The sequence below is a fragment of the Sapajus apella genome, unplaced genomic scaffold (assembly GCF_009761245.1).
Source record: "Sapajus apella isolate SASKATOON/1434 unplaced genomic scaffold, GSC_monkey_1.0 scaffold165, whole genome shotgun sequence".
Classification (NCBI taxonomy): Eukaryota; Metazoa; Chordata; class Mammalia; order Primates; family Cebidae; genus Sapajus; species Sapajus apella.
In genome coordinates this window covers 540,817-561,070 of record NW_022437105.1, presented here as the reverse complement: position 1 = coordinate 561,070, position 20,254 = coordinate 540,817, and the positions used below count along the sequence as shown (strand labels likewise).

The 20,254-nt window shown below is 47.1% G+C and overlaps 1 protein-coding gene across 1 annotated transcript in view; it reads right to left on the bottom strand.

Moving 5' to 3' along the window:
- The window catches only part of KIF25 (kinesin family member 25), a 56,855-nt gene that overhangs the window by 17,460 nt on the left and 19,141 nt on the right, over positions 1–20,254 (bottom strand). Inside the window, 1 exon segment of the mRNA XM_032267101.1 lies at positions 10,578–10,645. Coding sequence (XP_032122992.1) covers positions 10,578–10,645 — 68 coding nt within the window.

Here is a 20,254-nt window from a genome sequence, read left to right as displayed (position 1 = left end):
GGGGAAAGGGAGCAGGGGAGGAGAGGGGAGAAGGGGAGGGGAGAGAGGGAGGTAGGGGAGAGAGGGAGGGAGGGGAGGGGAGAGAGGGAGGGAGGGAAGGGAGGGGAAAGAAAATGGGGAGGAGAGGGAGAAGGGGAGGGGAGGGAGGGAGAGGAAAAGGAGCAGGGGAGGAGAGGGGAGAAGGGGAGGGGAGAGAGGGAGGTAGGGGAGAGAGGGAGGGAGGGAGGGGAGGGGAAAGGGAGCAGGGCAGGAGAGGGGAGAAGGGGAGGGGAGGAAAGGGAGGGAGGAAGGATATAATTATCCCATAACTAAATTAGCTCTACTTGAGAGGACCCAAAGATAACAAAGTGAAGATCACACTCAGCAGTGTTTGATACATGACACTTGATTTTTATGTTCCCGCTCTTGAAAGTCTTGTTTTCCTCAGCTCCAGGTCAGCTCAGCAGAGCTTTAGCGGATACCAGGGGACTGGATGTCTGCTCTGAAAACGGAGCCTCATGTGGCTCTGGGTCCATCAACAGGTACAAATAACACGAAACAGGAAGTCACATCTGAAAAACGCAGTTTCCTGCCCAATCTGAACACGCGGACTCCCTGGCGGCTGCCAGCACTGCCGCTTGGCTGCCCTTGGTCAAGCATGCTGTGACGGGAGCCTCGGTTTCCTGAGCTGCAGGTTTTGACTTAGCTGGAACCAAGTTCTTTCCTTTCTTCATTTTCAAGTGTGTCCTGAGGCTCAGTGGCTCCACGTCATCCCCAGCGGTGGGATTAATTTTACACGGAGGGGTTCCCTTATGAGGTGTTGCCATATGCATGACGCAAAGGGAGACCTGCCCATCGGTGGGCAAAACCCCTTCTCAATGTGTGGGAAGATACTCGGGGCCGAGATCTTTTTTAAATTTTCACTGAGAAAATACACCAAGATACAAAAGTTAAAGAAAGGGAAAGTGAGCCCCCAGTGCACATCACCCGGCTGCAGACCCGGGGCCGGCCCTGCTTCTCACCCGGAAGCTGCCTGAGACCCGTTTCACCCATGAAGGCCAGCACCTCTGGAGAGGACGGTGACTTTAGGACATAACAGGATGGCCATGGCCACGCCTTAAAAATGAACAGTCATTCCTCAACACCAGCCAAAAGTCAGTGTTCACATCTCTCCAGTTGTCTAGTCAGTTTATTTTTCCAGTCAGTGTCTTGGAAATAATAATTCAATCAAGGCATACACACTGCACAGAGTTGACACCTTCTGAAGTTTCTTCATCTATAGCAAGGGTTGACAAACTTTTTCTCAAAAAAACTAGATAGTAAATATTTTAGGCTTTGTGAACATCTTCCCTTTAAAGAATACTGGAGTTTTTCCCAGAAATAGGAGGGAAAAGTCTGAGATACCTGCTACCTGCAATACTATTTAATATTGCATCAAGCTATGATTGGCTTATGCCATCGGAAAAAAGAAATCCATTAGAGACATAACAGTCAGAAGAGAAAAGGTAAAACAATCTCTACTTGGAGCTAATATGGCCCTAAATCTGAGAAATCCAAAATCAAATAGCAAAGAAAATTATTAAATCGATAAAATAATTTAACAAAATAGCAGGTTATAAAATCAATGAGAAAACATCAATAGCCTTTATATACACAAAGTTAGAAGATACACTGGGAGATGAGACTATTTGTGATAGCAAAAAATATACACCTGGGAATAAACTTAAGAAATGTTCTAATCCTTCAGAATAAACTTAATAAGAAATGTTCCAATCCGCCACAAGGAAAATGATAGAAGTCTGCTGAAAATACATAATTAAATTGAAATAAGTGAAAAGTCAGGCCCGGCGTGGTGGCTCACCCCTGTAATCCTAGCACTTCGGGAGGCTGAGGCGGGCAGATCAGAGGTCAAGAGATCAAGACCAGCCTGGCCAACATGGTGAAACTCTGTCTCTACTAAAAATACAAAAATTAGCCAGGCGTGGTGGCACGTGCCTGTAGTCCCAGCTACTTGGGAGGCTGAGGCAGGAGAATCACTTGAACCCAGGAGGTGGAGGTTGTAGTGAGCTGAGATGGTGCGACTGCACTCCAGCCTGGGCGACAGGGTGAGACTCTGTCTCAAAAACAAAAACAAAAAAAAAAAAAAAAGAAAAGAGAAGAAAAAGAAAAAGTCACAGTATGTTCCTGAATAGAAGAGTCAACACATGAAGATGCCAGTTTTTCCAAAGTTGGTTTATAAATGTATGCCAATTACTCCCAAAATACCATATATGCCATCAGGTTTTTCTTGGAGCTCCACAATTTTATTATAATTTTTTTTGACAAAACGAAAGAGCGAGAATAGAAAGGAACCCTGGGAAACAGAGTAAGTGGGATGGGGCAGGCTCAGACACTGGAACCTTCTGTGAGGCTCTCTGTGGCAGCTTGGTCTTGGCGTGTGAATTAGGAAGTAGATCAAAGGAAGAGGGGAAATCTAGAGGCAGATACAACTACATGTGGCAATGGGCTGTAAGATAAAGGGGCATCTCGGATCAGCGGGGAGAGAGGTGTTTTAATAAGTGGTGTTGCAGGCTGGGCATGATGGCTCACGCCTATAATCCTAGCACTTTGAGAGGCCAAGGCGGGCAGATCGTTTGAAGCCAGGAGTTCAAGACCAGCATGGACAATGGGCGAAAACCCATATCAATATCCATTTTTAAAAAATAGATTTTAAAATATTATTTTAAATTAATATTTTTAAAAATAAGCAGTGCTGCAGTAAATGAATAGATAGGCTTAAAACAGATAACATGGGGTCAATTCTTTATAAAGTGGACTGGGACACATTCTCAACAGACATGAGTTTAATGAAAATAAATCAAGCCAGGCATGCACCAGCACAGTACACGGGTATGTTCTTCCACAATCCGGCAGCCTTTTAACCTCTGACTCATGTAAAAGGGTTAGCAAACAACAGACTGAGAAGAGTAGTCTCTGCTTAAATTTCTCGGCTCTACCAAGTGCTCCTGGAAATAGAGAAGGAAAGGTCGATCCTCGTCTAGAACATACTAGAGAAGTGAAGAAGGCACACAAAGAAAGATGCAAGTCACGGAACCACACGAAAAGCTCAGCTTCACTCTGAAGAGAAGCTACACAGAGAACCCGTTTCTCACCCACAGATGGGAACCACCCACGGATCTGACGTCGAGCTCCGTGGCGATGAGGAGGGAAGCTGGCCTTGCCCGTGCAGCTGTGTGGGGAGGAGGGGTGGTTCTGGTGCCAGTGGGAAGCTGACGCTGGGGCCTGGCACTCCCGGCACCCACCACCCCGTCATGCCCGGCCACACGCAAGGCTCCTGTGCTTGCAGCCTCTCCTTCTCACTTTTTTCTCCATGCCCTTTACCATTTTCCTCCAACCTGGAATCTCCTTTTCCTTTTCCTTTTTTTTTTTTTTTGGAGACGGTATCACTCTGTCACCAGCCTGGAGTGCAATGGCGTGATCTCAACTCACGGCAACCTCTGCCTCCTGGGTTCAAGAGAGTCTCCTGCCTCAGCCTCCCAAGTAGCTGGGACTGCAGGTGTGCACCATCACTCTGCTAATTTTTTGTATTTTAATGGACACAGGGTTTCTCCATGTTGCCCAGGGTGGTCTCGAACTCCTGAGCTCAGGCAATCCGCCCACCTCTGCCTCCCAAAGTGCTAGGATTACAGGCATGAGGCACCGCACCAGCCTCCTTTCCCTTTTTCTCTGCCTGGTCAACTCCTGGTCAGCTGAGCTGTGGAGCCCTGGGTCCAGGGCCTCCCCCATCCCTGCCTCCCGCACCCCTGCCTCCTGCCCCGCTGCTGTGTTGGTGGCTTCCGTGCTCGGCGCAGCCTCCTGGGCACTGTCCCTACAGCTCTAGGTCTTGGTGGCAAAACTATACCTTCCTCTCACCTACAGCCCTTGTGTCTAACAGGGTGCCTGGCACATAACAGGTGCTGAGAAAATCCTTGAACTTGAATGACTATAGAAATGTAACACAAATGTGTGAGTGAGGAATATCATATTGTAAATTCCTGTTCTACGAGAACACAGCCAGGCGTCCGTCAGCTTCCTGATAAATGAACTTTTCTCAGAACAATAACCATTGCTTACTCTTTTTCTCCTTGCATTTTGAATCAATGGCATTACTTTTGGTTTTTGTTTTTTTAAAATAATATTTTTATTTCACTTAGGAAATAACCTCCTTCTGACCCTGAGCCTATTAATAATTTTTTCTGAATAGTAAGAATTAAACTTTTCCCTAATACAAATTTATTTTTAAAATAGGTTAAGGGCTGAGAGTGTTGGCATTTTTTTTAATGGAAATAAAATATTTTGACGTGTTAGTTCCATAAAAAGCTGTTACGAAAACCAATAGTGTTCTGATTTCACAAGAACCATCTGCTCCGCTGTTTATAAAAACAAGATGAGCCTGAATACTAAACGATATTACCCCAGAATAAATTCTTGCAGAGACTTAAAGTCTCCCTTACTGCTATAGACAGACAGCAAGTGGCACAAATGCTTCCATTGTTCTGGAAGCACAATTTTGACCTTTCCCTTCGACCCTGAGTGTCCTCAGCGTATTCATCTTGATTCGGGGCCTTCTGAGAAGACATGTGCCGACATCAACCGTGCGGCTGTTCCACCTTCCTCCCCAAAACAAGGTCACATGACCCCTGAGGGTGGTGTCCCCACCGCAGCGCCCTGGCCTGTGCTGCTCCACTGCCTATGCAGGAGCCTGGTGTCATCCAAACACCAAGACCTCCTGCCCGAGGCCACCACTTACTAAAAGCACAGCTGAACTAGAGCCGAAGCTTCCCCCTCCGGCCCTCCTGGGACGGTCAAGGGCCTGGAAGTACTTGGAGACTGTCGAGGGCCACGTGAAGGTGACGTGCGTGACTAAATGCCACCCAGCTCAAGCCCTAGCAGCTCTGTGACTGTCCTGCCCACGGGAACTTCTCTGTCACTGGGCACTCAGCCATGCACTCCGTGGGAGTCTGGCTGCCTTGCAGGGGTGACCCATACTCACAGCCCGTGCATAAGCAGCGTGGGAAAGGATCATACTGTCAACTTTCTATTCCCAGTCCCACCCGACTTTATTCCTTCTCTGCAGCTTGGCGCTAAGCACCCAAAAGTGCTCATCAAATCCTTCAGCCCTTTGTGCATTTGGCTCTAAACGTTCAGCCCAATCCTTCATCGGCAGGTCACATGCTTCCTCAAACTGGCTCTTTTCCTTCCCAAGCCCAGCCTGAGGTGTGTGACCGCAAAGTGCAAGGATTGGAGGTGGGGTCGGGAGGAAGGAAAAAGCTTTTCCCACAATGTATGAACCACTGATGCCAGCTGATGTGGTCCAGCCATCATCCAGCAAGCCATGGTTTTAAACGTGATTTGAACGAAATCCTCATTTCTTGGGATTCAAGGTAAGCCCTTGTCCCAGCCCTGCCGGGCTCCGGTTCTAGCTGGTAAGTCGACGGTGGAAGCGGATAGTATAATGCGCCAAATGCCGTTCCAAGAGATGAAGCAGGCGCAGGATATGAGAAGTCGTCCAGCCAAGGGATGCAGGGAAACCGAGAAGGATTTGTCGTGAAGGGGACGTTCCTGAGCGACACCTCCAGGTCCTTCATCAGCGACAGTTCCCGAGTCTCGGATGAGTCTCTTGGGGATGACTGTCCTACCTAAACCTCCAGAGCTCGAGGCCATGCTCAAGGCCTCTACCCCAGAGGTACTTCCCTCATTAGCTCTGCTCCATGACAAACGTTCTTTCTCCCTCTTTCTTTCCCTTTCTTTCTTTCCCTTTCTTTTTCTTTCCTTTTTCTTTTTCTTTCTTTTCTCTTTCTTTCTTTCTCTCTTCCTGTCTCTCCTCTCTCTCTCTCTCTTTCTTTTTCTCTGGAGACAGAGTCTCACTCTGTCACCCAGGCTGGAGTGCAGTGGCACATTCTCGGCTCACTGCAACCTCCACCTCTCGCGTTCCTGCAGTTCTTCTGCCTCAGCCTCCCAAGTAGCTGGGACTACAGGCGTGCACCACCACGTCCAGCTAATTTTTTTTTTTTTTGTATTTTTAGTAGAGATGAGGTTTTGCCACGTTGGTCAGGCTGGTCTTGAACTCCTGACCTCAGATGATCTGCCCACCATGGCCTCCCAAAGTGCTCAGATTTCAGGCGTGAGCCACCGCGCCTGGCCCCCAACATTCCTTTCTTGTCCATCCTTGGCCAATTATGTCAGCTATTTTGATTGTTTTACCTTATTTTGACAATGTTGATATTACTTATCATTGTAAAGATCTCCCAAGCACCCCCATCCAAAGCCTAGTTCTCAACTACAGTATAAAACCCGTGGAAGGAATCAGGCCAATCCCCTTTCCCTCCTCACCTAGCCCAACACCAGATTACTCTGAAGCCCAGTTAAAAAAAAAAAAAAAAAAAGAGAGAGAGAGACAGAGAGAGATTTTAACTTAATTTTTTCCCCTGCGTAATAGAGTTATCAAGAGACACCAAAATCTTTTAAAAAGATTTTGCACCGGGCGCGGTGGCTCAAGCCTGTAATCCCAGCACTTTGGGAGGCCGAGGCGGGTGGATCACGAGGTCAAGAGATCGAGACCATCCTGGTCAACACGGTGAAACCCCGTCTCTACTAAAAATACAAAAAAAAAATTAGCTGGGCATGGTGGCACGTGCCTGTAATCCCAGCTACTCAGGAGGCTGAGGCAGGAGAATTGCCTGAAACCAGGAGGCGGAGGTTGCAGTGAGCCGAGATCGCACCATTGCACTCCAGCCTAGGTAACAAGAGCGAAACTCCATCCCAAAAATAAATAAATAAATAAATAATAAAAAATAAAATAAAAATATTCTGCCTGATAATTTTTCAACTAAAGAATGACATTAATTCAAAGATTTAAAGTCCCAAGTGGTATTATAAAACAAAGTAAAACAAGCAAAAAACTTAGAAACTGCAGAATGAAGCAGTGCAGTTTCACTTTGATTTGGAACACCAAAGTCAAAGAGAAAACTCTTAAAATCATCTAGAGAAAAAACTGATAATGTTGAACTTTACCCATGCTCCAAGATCCTGAACAACTGTAAAGGCTAAGAAATCCCTGCACCATCTGTAATTTCCAGAATGGCTTACTGCAAAGAACCTCCTTTTGCTACCCGACTTAGATAAAATGCACAGATGCCTTAGATAAGACGTCTCAGGTGAAAAGTGGAACAGTGGCTGCCAGCAGCTGAGGGAGGAGAAGTGCACAGGTAGTGTTTAACGGGTATAGAGTTTCAGGGTGGCATGACAAAAAATGTTCTGAAGATGGACAGTGGTGATGGTGGAACCAGATCATACTTTATCCCATTGAACTGTTTACTTAAAAATGGTTAAATGGTAAACTTTTATGTCATGTATATTTTTTACAGTAAAAACTTTTATACATAAAAGCACATGAGTTGCATAAATAGAAGTAGGTTAGCACAGCGTGTAAACTCATGTGTCATCTGAAGCAAAGAGAAAGGAGAAACGTTCACCACAATATGCCTTCGAGGGAGCTTCTCTGAAGCAGCGGAAGCTGGGGAGGGAGGGTCAGTTCTTGCTGCTGCTTCTGATGACTTTGACGTTGGGACTCAGATGTTTTATAGAAAATAGGTTTCTCCAGCTCTTCCAGAAAAATTCTCTTAACAGCATGGAAGGTAGCTATCTCAGAATACTACCTTCTGAGTTGAGAGGACAGCACCCACAATTAAAAGAGTAAAACTGTTAAAGTCAGCTGTCTGCATCTGTGTGGGTTTATTTCCAGACTCTCCGCCGTTGCATTCATGATGTGCCTGTTGGTGCGCCTCTATCACGCTGGCTTAGTGATTTTGTTTTTAAATCAGGTAGTGTGAGTCCTCCAGCTCTGTTCTTTTCCCAGGTGGTTTTGTTTATTATAGTTCCTTCACCTTTCTGTATACATTTAATCCTCAGTTTTTCCATCTCTACAGAACACCCTGCTGTGATTTTGATTGCCATTGCACTGATCACCTTTCTTTTCAAAATAGCTTTATTGAGATCTAGAACAGCATTCCTTTGATTAATGTTAGCATTCAGGTAAATATATTTTTTCTATTGTTTTTCCATCTCTTAAATCCTTTCTCCTGACATTTATTTTTGACTGAGGATTTTTAATAATTCCATTTATCTTGTTTTTTAGCTTATTGTAGATACCTCTAGGCTTGTTATTGTTGTTTTTGGTGGTTATTTTAGGGTTTTCCACATGTAACTTAGCAGAGGCTGCCCGCGATCGGATTCTGTCACCTAACATGCAGAATAAAGACCCCACGAAGGTACACCAAACACCCACTCCCAGCCTTCGTTCTGCTGTACACACACATTCTGTGTCTACATGTGTCATGAGCTCCACAATATGTTGTTATTTTTCTTTAATTAGTTACGTAGATTTGGAAGACAGTTTTTTTTTTTAATAAGAAAAGAGTGCTGTGCATATGCCCACTTGTCCTGCAGTACAGACCCTGTCACACACTCCTTGCGGTGCGTCTCTGCGGATTAATTCTTTCAGCTTTTCCGTGTCTGGAAATGTCTTTGTCTTTGAAAGACATTTTCACTGGCACAGAGCTCTGGATGAACCGTTTCCTGGTCCGTGCTTTAGAGGTGCTGGTCCTCTGTCTTCTGATTTGCACTGCTCCGTGGAGAAACCTAACAATATTTTCATGTCTGACCCTGCGTCTTCGACAAGTGTTTTCACGCTGGTGATTTCATGTCTGGTTTTAAAAGCAATCTGATTAGGATGTACCTTGGTGTCAGCCCTGCCCCCGGTGTTTTTTATGCTCGGGATGCCTTGAGCTCCTTGGATCTGTAGGCTTACGGTTTTTATCAGATTTTTTAAATCTGGGGACATGATTTCTTCAAACTGTTGTCTGAGCGCGCTGTCCTTCACCTTTTGGGACTGCGATTCCCTCCGTATCCAGCTTTCCTGGCGCCGGGATCACTTCCTTTTTAATTGTGGTAAAAAATTCACACCGCGGAATTGACCATTTTCACCATTTCAAGTGGGCCATCCAGGGACCTCGGGTCCATTCCCACCGCGAGGCTGCACCGCGTCCCCGGAGCCGCCGACCGCGCCGTGGAGCTTCCCGGGTCTCGCCTTGGCCTCTCCGCGCCGCCTCGCCGGTCACCGGCTTCTCCGCCTTCCCAGCCAGAACATTCGCATCTCCTCTACGGCATGTTTTTCATCTCCAGAAGTTTTATTTGGGTCTCTTTTTAACTTTTCTTACGTCTTCCCAGCACGTTTGCATTTTCCTCCACGTCCTGGAACACACAGATTCATGATCACCGTTTGCGCCTCCCCGCTAATGCTGTCATTTCTGTTACTTCTGGCTCGATTTCTGCTGCCGCAGTTTTCTCATTAGAGCTGATATTTTCCTGCTTCCTTGAGTCATGTCTGTGACTTCTGCTGTCACCTTGCTAGTTACTCCGACTTGGGTGAGCCGTGTTTCGACGCCTAATCCCGGTCATTCTTCAGCTTTGCTATGGGGTGCCAGCGGTTGCTTGGGAACAACCTGGCCCCTGGAGACTCGCGTTTCAGTTCTTCCGGGTGGCGCCGGGAAAGCAGCCTTCCCTCCACCCAAGGCTCGTGGGTCCCGAGGTGCTTCTGCCCTGGCGGGAGCATTCGCCATCCCCAGGCCTGTACAAGCTCCGCAGACTTTCTCCCTCTGCTGGATCGTTCCCGGCCTCCTCCTCCTTCCCGCTCCTGCGCAGGTCAGTGTTCAGCTGAGGCTTGAGGGGAACCCTCTGCCCATCTCCAGCTGTGACCCTATCAAGCGACACAGGCTGCTGCCCGGGAGAGGAGGAGGCCACAGGCACTGACGTCCCTCCGAGGAGCAAGAGGGCAGGGCCTGGGAGCTGGACCACTCGCCGGCCCTTGGTAGCTGAGGGAGGATGGCCAGGGCTTTCCAAAGGCCACGCACCTCTGAGCCTTTCCAGGCTCTCCGTCCACCCTGGGAATACACCACGACCAGGTGCCGAGGAAGACCTCTGACAAAAGGCTTATAGTTAGTTGCTGTCATCACAATGAAATTACTATCAACAAACTGGATACACAAAAAATGCTGATTTATGCAAAACAATGAACATATGGATCACAGATGTCCCTCAACTTATGATGGGGCTAGAACCTGAGAAACCCTCTGTAGGTTGAAAATACTGCACATTGAAAATCGTTTAATACACCTGACTTACCAAGCATCACAGCTCAGCCTAGCCTGCCTTAAATATGCCCAGAACACACACATTAGCCTACAGGTGGGCAGAATCACCAAATGGAAAGCTCATTGTACACTGAAGTGTTGACTGTTTCACATAGTTTATTGAATACTGTATTGAAAGCAAAAAACAGAAGGGTTGTAATGGGTGCGAAGGCACAGCATCTACTGAATGTGTACCTCTTTCACACCTTCCTAAAGTTGAGATATCTATGTCAGGAACAGTCTGTACTTATAATCACAGTTAGTCACAATGATAGGACAAATTGGACATTTCATTACTCAAACCCCAAGGCAAAATTTATATTTTTAAGGTGGAAGTTTGCCTTATATGACATCTTGAAAAGCAGTTACCTTTCAAAATGGTATGTCTTATTAATTGGGAGGGGACCAGGATGATCACATTTCACCAGAACTGTTTCCTGAGAGAAATGGGTGAAACAATGTCGTAAGACTTCCTGGGCTGCATTAAACACACCCCCCACGGACGCAGCCATCCCGGCCACCCCAGCAACCCCAGCCGCCACCGCCTGTTTCTCTAAACAACTCAGTTTGCCTGAAACCCATCCCCACGCTTTGTTTACGTGCTGCGTTTGGCTGCTTTTCCTCAAGGGTAAAGTTGGATGATTGAGTTGGAGACCACATTGCCTTCAAAGACGAGAATATTAACTTTCTGGGCCTTTCCCGACCAGCTTTGCCAACCCCCACAAAGGGGAATGCACCACAGAACTCAATCTGCCACAGGCTGAGGGTTCAACACCGAAATCACCGCCTCTAAGGGCCCTTGGTCGTGCGCTTGAGACATAAGGTTTTCATGTGGCTGAAGAAATCACACCTCAGTCACCATCAGTTATAACCGGTGGAACTAAAACGTCTGTTTGGGTTTTTGTTTGTTCTTTTGAGATGGAACCTCGCTCTGTCGCCCAGGCTTGAGTGCAGTGGCGGGATCTCGGCTCACTACAACCTCCACCTCCTGGGTTTAAGCAATTCTTCTGCCTCAGCCTCCCAAGTAGCTGGGATTACAGGCATGTGCCGCAACGCTCAGCTAATTTTTTTGTATTTTTAGTACAGACAGGGCTTCACTATATTAGCCAGGCTGGTCTCAAACTCCTGATCTTGTGATCTTTCTGCCTTGGCCTCCCAAAGAGCTGAGATTACAGGTGTGAGCCACCGTGCCTGGCTAAAACGTCTGTTTTAAAAACAAATTTTGATCTTGCTGGACTGCATTCTTCAATTATAGTGTGCGTAAGAGAAGCAAAGGCATTTTTCAGAAGAAATCTGAACTTAGTTTCACCTAAGCAAAGAAAAGATGACCTAGCTTGGTTCCAGTTCTGAAACAAAACGTGTACTCATGAAAAAGCAGGGGTAATAAAAAGAATTAAAACAATTCCAGTGGCGAACAACACACAGGCATTTGGTTTATTTCATAACAGTGTTTAGTGGATGACACCTTCACAACTTCTTCTGTGTGTGTGTGTGTGTGTGTGTGTGTGTGTGTATCTGCCATAACAGGTCAAAGAAGTGGCCTATTTTGTAAAGACAAAAGCTGTGAGATTCAACAGCTGTTTCTAGTTGTTGGTGCCGTTATTTGTGGGCAGCGGTGGGAGTGGGAGCACTGGGCGGGGCAGTCGTGGGCGGCTGTGGGAACATTATTGCATCTGGATTCTGTGAGGTCTCTGACATGAAATGCTGATATGATAAACAGTGAACCTTTACTGTGTTGCCAAAGGTGAAAGGCTTCAGGAACCCCCGGTGTGCACCTGGATGGGCAGGTCAGGAAGCAGTGACTGGACACCAGCCTCAGCCCCGCGCTGCCGAGGGACAAAGCCTTGGCAGTGCCTCGGAGGCAGCCTTGGGTTGCCCACTGCTCCATGCCCACTGCCAGAGTCCGGTCTAATGGAACAGCGCCCTGGCTTCCCCCAGCTGCCTCTGCCTCCAGTCCAGCACCACCCCCAGCTGCCTCTGCCTCCGGTCCAGCACCCCCCCACCTGTCATTTATGTCGTGGCTGTAGAATCTTTCCCAAATGCAAATTAGAAAAGAAGAAAGTAGATGAAGTCACCGAAGCCAAAGAAAGAAAGTTAAGGGGTAGGGAGTGGGTGATGCAGAATGTCACCGGTTGCCGGAGGTCGCTGGAGTCCTTATTTCAAATTCTTGATTGGATTTGGTAGACTGGGAGGTCACTTGCTACCATAGTTTGTATCCAGTTTCCTAGGATGACTCTCGGGAGAACGGGTGGGGACGCAGACGCGCCCGCGGTGGCTCTGGCAGTGCCGGGAGGGGCCGCTGGTGGCCGTGGGGCCGTCCGTGGTCTCTGTCGCAGCACAGCAGCAGTTGCCAGGATGTGGAAGCTGTGCGTGCCTGCGCTTTTACACAGCTTTATCACGGAAGAAGCTTATGTCTCCACTGAGTATCTACTGCGCAGTTACTGTGTACCAGAATCTGTTTCGGGACCTGCACGTTCTTACATGATAATGTCACATCCCCTATGCCAGAGGCAGCTCTTCAGTCCTTTAGCACTCAAGACACCAAAGCATAACCTCCGACATTCCCCAGGACCAGGCTCCCGACCTCACTGCGAGAACAGACCTCCCACTTCCAACCCAGCTGCCGGCCGAGGCCCCGTGCTCCTTTCTCGTGGCAGTCTCATTTCTCTGCTGTCCACTGAGGTGCTGCTCCTTGATGCTGTGCAAGAATGTGATCCCAGTGCTCCGTCCGAACGCACAGGAATGCACACCCCAAAGCATTTCAGTGCTGTTTTCAAATGTCCAAGTTTTAGCCACAAAGAAAAGCAAATGAAAAACACAAAGGGCCACAATGTCTGACCCAAAATCTTAAGGGCCCCGTACAAGAAACATGCAGAGCCACGAAAATAAGTCTGAGTCCAAAGGTCTCCGTCTGTTTAGAACTTCATTCCACAGTGTGAGCTTCGATCTTAAACGTCTGAAACTATTCCAAGTGAAGTTTAATTTTTCCGCACAGCTTAAATGCCTTCCTGCCTGTCCAAAAACCCTCCCCACTCATGCTACTAATACCCCTGAATCTCACAGGAAGGATCCATTTCTCTCGGCTTTTCAATCAGCTTCCTTTTATCCAAATTTCCAGGCTCTTCACAGCATCCTTCTTTTCAAGATGGGACTGCCCATCTGGAGCCATTTTCCTGAAGAGGCCGCACACGCCTGCAGGGGGACGCCACGGCACCTGCCTCAGGAATCACAGGGTTCCCACGAAACAGCCTGTGAAAAGCACCTGGCTGAGAGCCAGAAGTCAGTACAAGCTGTTTTCCTTACATTTACCTGCTTTAGCATCTATTTTTAATTTATATCCAATTTCCAGGATAACTTTAAGAGCATTTAGGGCATAACATTCTTTGCCATCAAAGTTTAGAGCTAAAAGGGCATGTAATTCACCCTCTCCATTTTAAAGGAAGAAATCTGAGATGAAGCGGATAGAGCAAGAAACCAGAATCCAAAGTTGAAAGGAGAATCCACAGTTTTCACACTGAATGTCGTTCACGAATCTCCACTTTGACCTGTGACTGTGGCAAAGGGTGGTCCCGGGCTTGCAGGCTTGTGGGTGGGAGGAAAGTTAGCGGGATGGAAGTGCAGGGCCCATGCCATGAGGAGGCAGCAGCCTGGGCCCCCCCACAGCTCTGCCGCCCCCCCAGGCCGCTCCCCTGGGCTCCTGGGGAATTCCTCCTGCCTATAGGGAAGGCTGAACCCAGGAAACCGTTTCTAGCCTGCACCCTCCCATGGCACCTGCACGTGGGCACAGGGCACTTCCTTTCTGAAGTATCCAAACTCCCACTGTAGAACTAACTTACACTGCTTATTACTGAACTAACGAGGACTCACAGGACGAATGTCCATTTCCTTGTCTTGTAAACGAAAAGGCAGGTAGAGGAATGCACTTGTTATTATCTTCGTGTGTCACTAATAATGTTATCATGAGGCCTGAGGCCTACTATGACGTTACTTCACCGGGTCTACGGTTCCTTAATTTAGGTTAAATTAAGTACTCATGAAACCAGAAAACGTGAGGAAGCTTTGCTGTGAGAAAACTGCACTCCCAGGGACATTATGCAAAAGTGGATCATTTTCCAAACAAAACACAGAAGCAGTCCCCGCTGCGCATGCCACGCACGCAACAGACCCCGGCAAGAGCGAACGTGGCTCCGGAAAGCACAGGCGCCTTTTCTGGAAAGTGTGCACTCAGAAGCAGGTGACGACAGGTCCTTTCTGTCCAATCAGCTTCCAAGGTAAGAATCACTGATTGGTGAAAGAAGAAAATAAAATATAAAGAATTGACGTAAACTGATAGAAACCAAAGGACACTTTCTTCCTTAAATCCTCACACCTCCCAGGAAAAAATACCCAAGTCTTTCTCTGACTATGAGTCTATAAAAGCCACACAGACGTGGCATTTTCACAATTTTAAATTCTTTACAATTGGTTCATATTGGCCAGGTGCGGTGGCTCACACCTGTAATCCCAGCACTTTGGGAGGCAGAGGCAGAGGCGGGCGGATCACCTGAGGTCAGGAGTTTGAGATCAGCCAGACCAACGGGGTTTTTAGTGAAACCCCATCTCACTACAAATACAAAATTAGCCAGGCATGGTGGCACATGCCTGTGATCCCAGCTACCCGGAGGTTGAGGCAGGAGAATTGCTTGAACCCAGGAGGTGGAGGTTGTGGTGAGCCGAGATCGTGTCATTGCACTCCAGCCTGGGCAACACAGTGAGACTTCATCTCAAAAAAACAAAAAGCAAAAAACAAAAAACAATTGGTTCATATTTGTGAAACTGAACGTAGACCCTGAAAGAGCTCCTTTCAGACCCAGAATTTGAGGACTGGAAAGAACAAATCTTCAGCAGGCCTGGAGAGGTCATGTGACCAAGGCCACACACACAACCTACAGTTCAATTTCCCTTGTACCTCACCAGTCACAGCACAGGTCCCAGGCATGGATGAGACCAGCATCATGGAATGAGTTAGGAGTGCGCGTTTCATTAGTTTCTTCACTCAGGCGACAGCCACTATTGAGAGGGGACCCTGCCGGACCCTGCCTTGAGTCTACGTGGTGAATGAGGAGACAGAAGCCCGGCCGTGCTGAGGCTTATAGTCTAGTGACTGGGACAAATCGGCCCACAGACAAGTACATTAAATACCATTAAGTACCTTGAGGGAAAACATAGAGGCGATAAGATAGCAAAAGGGAGTGGCTGCGACACCAAAAAAGGCCTTGTGGAGAAAGTGGGGTTCCCCCTGAAAACTGAAAGGGGGTGCAGGTAAGGTGAGAGAGGCAGAGAGGAAGGGCAGCTGAGCAGAGGGGAGGGGGTCCGCAAGATCTCCAAGACAGGATGGAGAGGCGGACAGAGGTCGGATGCCAGGAGGGGAGATGTGTTTCCTTAACTTCCTCCAGATGCCCTGAAGAATTCCAAGCCAGGAGGTGACCTGCTGCAATGCGGGATCACTCCTCACTGCCGACTGGATCAACAATCCCATCCGGGAGGCCAGGAGCAGTCCCAGGACGTGCGCGGGGCCTGGGCAGCAATGGGGAGGAAAACGGGGACACCTTAGACACACCCGAGAAAGATTTTTACTGCAGAATTGACAAGAGATGGTGAAGGATTAAACAAGGCCACACTTAATGGTGACCCAAGTTTCTGGCATGAAAAGCCAGGTGGATGGAGCTGCCTCTTGCTGAGCAGGTGAAAACGAGAGGAGCTGATCTAAAGAAAACAAGAATTCAGCTTGTAGGTTCTAGGTGTGAGACAGACATAAGCCACGCTCACACATTCAGTAGGTAGTAAGATGCATGAATTAGAAACTCTGAAAAGACACCGGAGTTGCTGTTCTTCTTTTAGTCCACACAGCAACTGCTCCTTTCAACCACAGAGTCAGGGACGCTCCCAGAGGCAGAAACAAAGCACCCAGGAGGCACCACACATCTACACACTCCCGGCACATCTGTACGCTCCGTGCCCATCTATGAGTTCCCAGCATGTCTGCGCACTCCGTGAGAGCCCAGGCTGCTTGCTGTGGATATCAACAGTCCTGCTGATGGTAGTTCAGGGCCCAGTTAACCTGAGTTAAAAAGAACCAGTAATGAATTAAGGACCGTGCGGTTTCTGGCCATTAAAAATTTTGTCTTGGATATCAAATCTATCAATCCTGCCAACTGCCACTACAAAAGCATACAAAATATGCTTTACATCGGCTGCAAATAGCTAAGTAAGTGTCATTTGACCCACAGGCTCTGCTGACTAACTCAGAAATTCGAGTTAGTAACTGTCAAGCTTAACAATAAGGGAGAATCACAGACCAACAAACAGTTCAACCCGAACTTGATACGAAGCCAGAAATGTGTTCTTCCATGTCTGATTATCAACTCAGTGGATATAAATTAAATAAAAAATGAAAATAAATAGCCTTTAAAACAGCCGCCAGGAACTACAGCATCAGCCAGATTCTCCATCTGAGACTGATTTTATTAATAGATGGAATCCAAAATGATTAAACGCTGAATTAGATTGCAAACAGAAATGAAATGCCACATTACACATCCAATACAAACTCAAACTCTCTTTAGACTTTGGAAATACAAACATAATGTGGGAGCCAAGAATCACAAGGCCACAAAACAGATCACTTCCTTTCTCAGCAGATTTGATGGCATGAAGCCCTTTAACAAGCAGGCCTATCAAATTAAAAAACAACATCTTGTATTCTACTGATTTAAAAAAAAAAAAAAACATAATCCAAAATGCCCCAATAAAATGGTATTCTATTTTGACGGGTAAGATGGAAAACCTCAAATATCTGAATCTGAATATGCAGCGGAACTTTGGCAGGAACAGAGAGGACTGCCCAGAGAATGAATAAAGGAACAGGGAACGGTAATAGCAAACACAGCCATGCTAATAATCCTAACAAGCCCTCCCCAGAGCGGCAGCCAGGCCTCAGCCTCAGGACACATTTCCTCCCTGAAAGACACCTCCAGGTTCACCAGGAGGCACACAGGAGGTGAAAAGTGTAGAAAGGCAATTACTAAACCACAGATACTCCTCTGTGTGTTCACTTATAAAAGGAGAGGATTGATAAGGTCCTGTTAACTCCAAGTCCTGATCTTGAGGATTTAATGTCTCCTTTTGTTTGACTCAGTAAGACTGGTGCTTAAGGCATCAAGTGAGATAAAGAAAATATTTGCATGGTGGGAGTGAAGTAAGCAAGACACTGAGGAGGGACAGCTGGTGCTCAGCTCCCTCCGCGCAAGGAAGGACCAAGGCAGTGACTGCATAGCCAAGCTCTGACTGTGTGGAAGGAAGAGCTAAGATCTGGCCAGAGTGTGCACACAGCATGGGAGCAGAGAGGCACCTGTGTTGATTGGAAGTCCAGGAGGGCAGAGTATACAGGCACCTGGCTGCTGCAGCCCCATCTCCCCTGCCTGGATCAGATCTGCCTGGAGTCAGGAGGGACTTCTCCTTGCAGGGAAAAGGGAAATGGCAGATCCCCATTGGGCCCCCGTCACCACAGAAATCACCCACAGTTCTTACACAGGGAAATCCTGCAGTCCTCACAAGCCCTGAGCCATTTGGGAGTGGCAGGGAATTCACACGGCTCCATCGCCCCAGATTAGGAGTATAGGTGTGCAGTGCTCACCCCCAGCCACCCTGTGAGCCAAGCTGCTGCAGCACCACATCATCTTGAGGCCAGAGCCACCTCTGGAGCATGCCCTGCTCTGCAGTCAGAAGCCATGGCCATCCTCTCGCCCTGGAGCTCCCTCCCCATGATGCCAAGCCTATACGGGTGGCTGAACGTCACAACCCCAGCTACATGGACCCTTGGCCCAGGATTGGCTGTGACTCTGGCCCTGCACAGCAGGGACAACCCTCATCACTGCCCCCACCAGCTAGAGGAGTAGCCTGGCAGTCCCACCCACAGCAAGCCTGCCCTGGAGTTAGCCAAGCTGCTGCTCGCCCTTCCCCAAGCGGGAGAGGCCCCTGAGTCTCCTAGTGGCTGATACACCTCCAGGTCAAAAGAGGGGCCGTGCACCTGTACTCAGGACCTGAGAAACAGCCCCACAGTACCCCGACAACCAACAGACATGCCCTTGACTGGCCTAACAGCTGTATGTCCCCAGTAAGAGCCTGAGAAACAGCCCCTTGTGCCATCATCAGTGGGTTTATCCCCAAACCAGCCATGCAGTCTTGCACCTGTATCCCAGACCCAAGAAGTAGTCACATAGGTCACCCCTGGCAGATATACCCCAGGCCAGCTGAGCAGTCATGGGCCCTTGTCCCAGGCCTGAGAAGCAGCCCTGTGGGAAACACCACCCCTGGCAAACACCCCCCCAGGCCAGCCAAGCAGCCATGCAGCTGTGGCCCAGAAACGGGAAACAGCCCCTTGAATGGATCCCAGCAGACACATCCCAGACCAGCTGAGCAGCCTTACATCTGTGTCCTGGATCAGAGAAACAACCTCATAGGTCACTCCTGGCAGGCACACTTCCTGGCCAGCTAAGCAACTGTGTGCCCATGCTTCTGGCCAGAGGAACAGCCATGTGGCTCCAACTCCAAGGAGCCAGATCCCATGTTGGGTGACCTACTGTGTGCCTTTGTGTACCCTCAACCTGAGATATAGCCTGAGAGACTACCCTTGAAAAAGCCTCGTCACTATTGCCACAGACTCCCTCACTATAGGCCATTGAGAAACTCACAAACACCTCTAGTGTGGATTACAGCTAAAGGAACTACATGGACATTACATTACTGTGTACACCTAGAACCATGCACCCCAAGTCTTTCCTCCTGAAACCTACTCTATAAAATTGGAAGAGACAATTTTTCCACCAGATGTTTAAAAGTCAATGTCAGGGACACAGCAACCATGAAAAAGGAGGGAAATACGTAACCTCCAAAGGGAAGTAATAATCCTCTAGTAACAGACCCCAATTATAAGGAAATATATTAAATGCCAGAAAAAGAGTTCAAAATAACAATCTTAAGGAAACTCAGTGAGATACAAGAAAATACAATTCAATGAACATAGGAAAACAATTCATAATTTGAATGAGAAATTCAATAAAGAGACAGGATTATAAATAATCAAATATTAGAGCTAAATAATTAAATGAAATATATGATACAATAGAGAAATAAAAATTTTATTTCATTGAAATAAAAAATACAATAGAGAGCTTCAACAACGGCCTAAACCAAATAGGAGGAAAACAATTCTAAACTTGAAGACAGGTATTTTGAAATAGCACAGGCAGACAGATGGAGACAGAGAGAATAAAAAATAATGAAGAAAGGCCACAGGATCCATGGGACAGCATTATGTGAATCAATATTTGTATTGTAGGCATTCCAGAAAGAGAAGAGAAAAGCTGAGGAAAACATGTTTAATAATAATATAGCATAAAACTTCCCAAGTCTTGTGAAAGAAATGGACATCTAGGTCCAGGAAGCTCAAAGAACCCCGATGTAGGTCCTCTCCAAGGCACATTGTAGTCAAATTGTCAAAAGTCAAAGAATTTTAAAAGCAGCAAAAGCAAAGCATTAAGTCACATATAAGTTCATTAAATCAACGGGAGATTTCTCAGCAGAGACTTTGCAGGCCAGGAGAGAATGGGATAATATAGTAAAAGCACTGACTAAAAGGAAAAAATAATTCAGCTAATAATATTATAACCAACAAAGCTATCCTTCAGAAATGAAGGAAAAAATAAAATCTTTCACAGACAAGTAAAAACTGAAGAATTGATTAACACAAGTCCAGACTTACAAGCAATACTCAAAAGTGTCTTACATCTGGAAGTGAAAAGACAACAACTACCATCATAAAAAAACACAAAACTATAAAACTCACTTGTATAGCCAATGCACAAAGAAAGCAAAAGGAATCAAACTTACTACAGAAAACCACCTAAATGCAAAAGATAAACAATGAGAAGAGGTAAGAAACAAAGGATATACAAAACAATCAAAAAGCAGTCAATAAAATGACAAGAGTAAGTTCTCGCCTATTA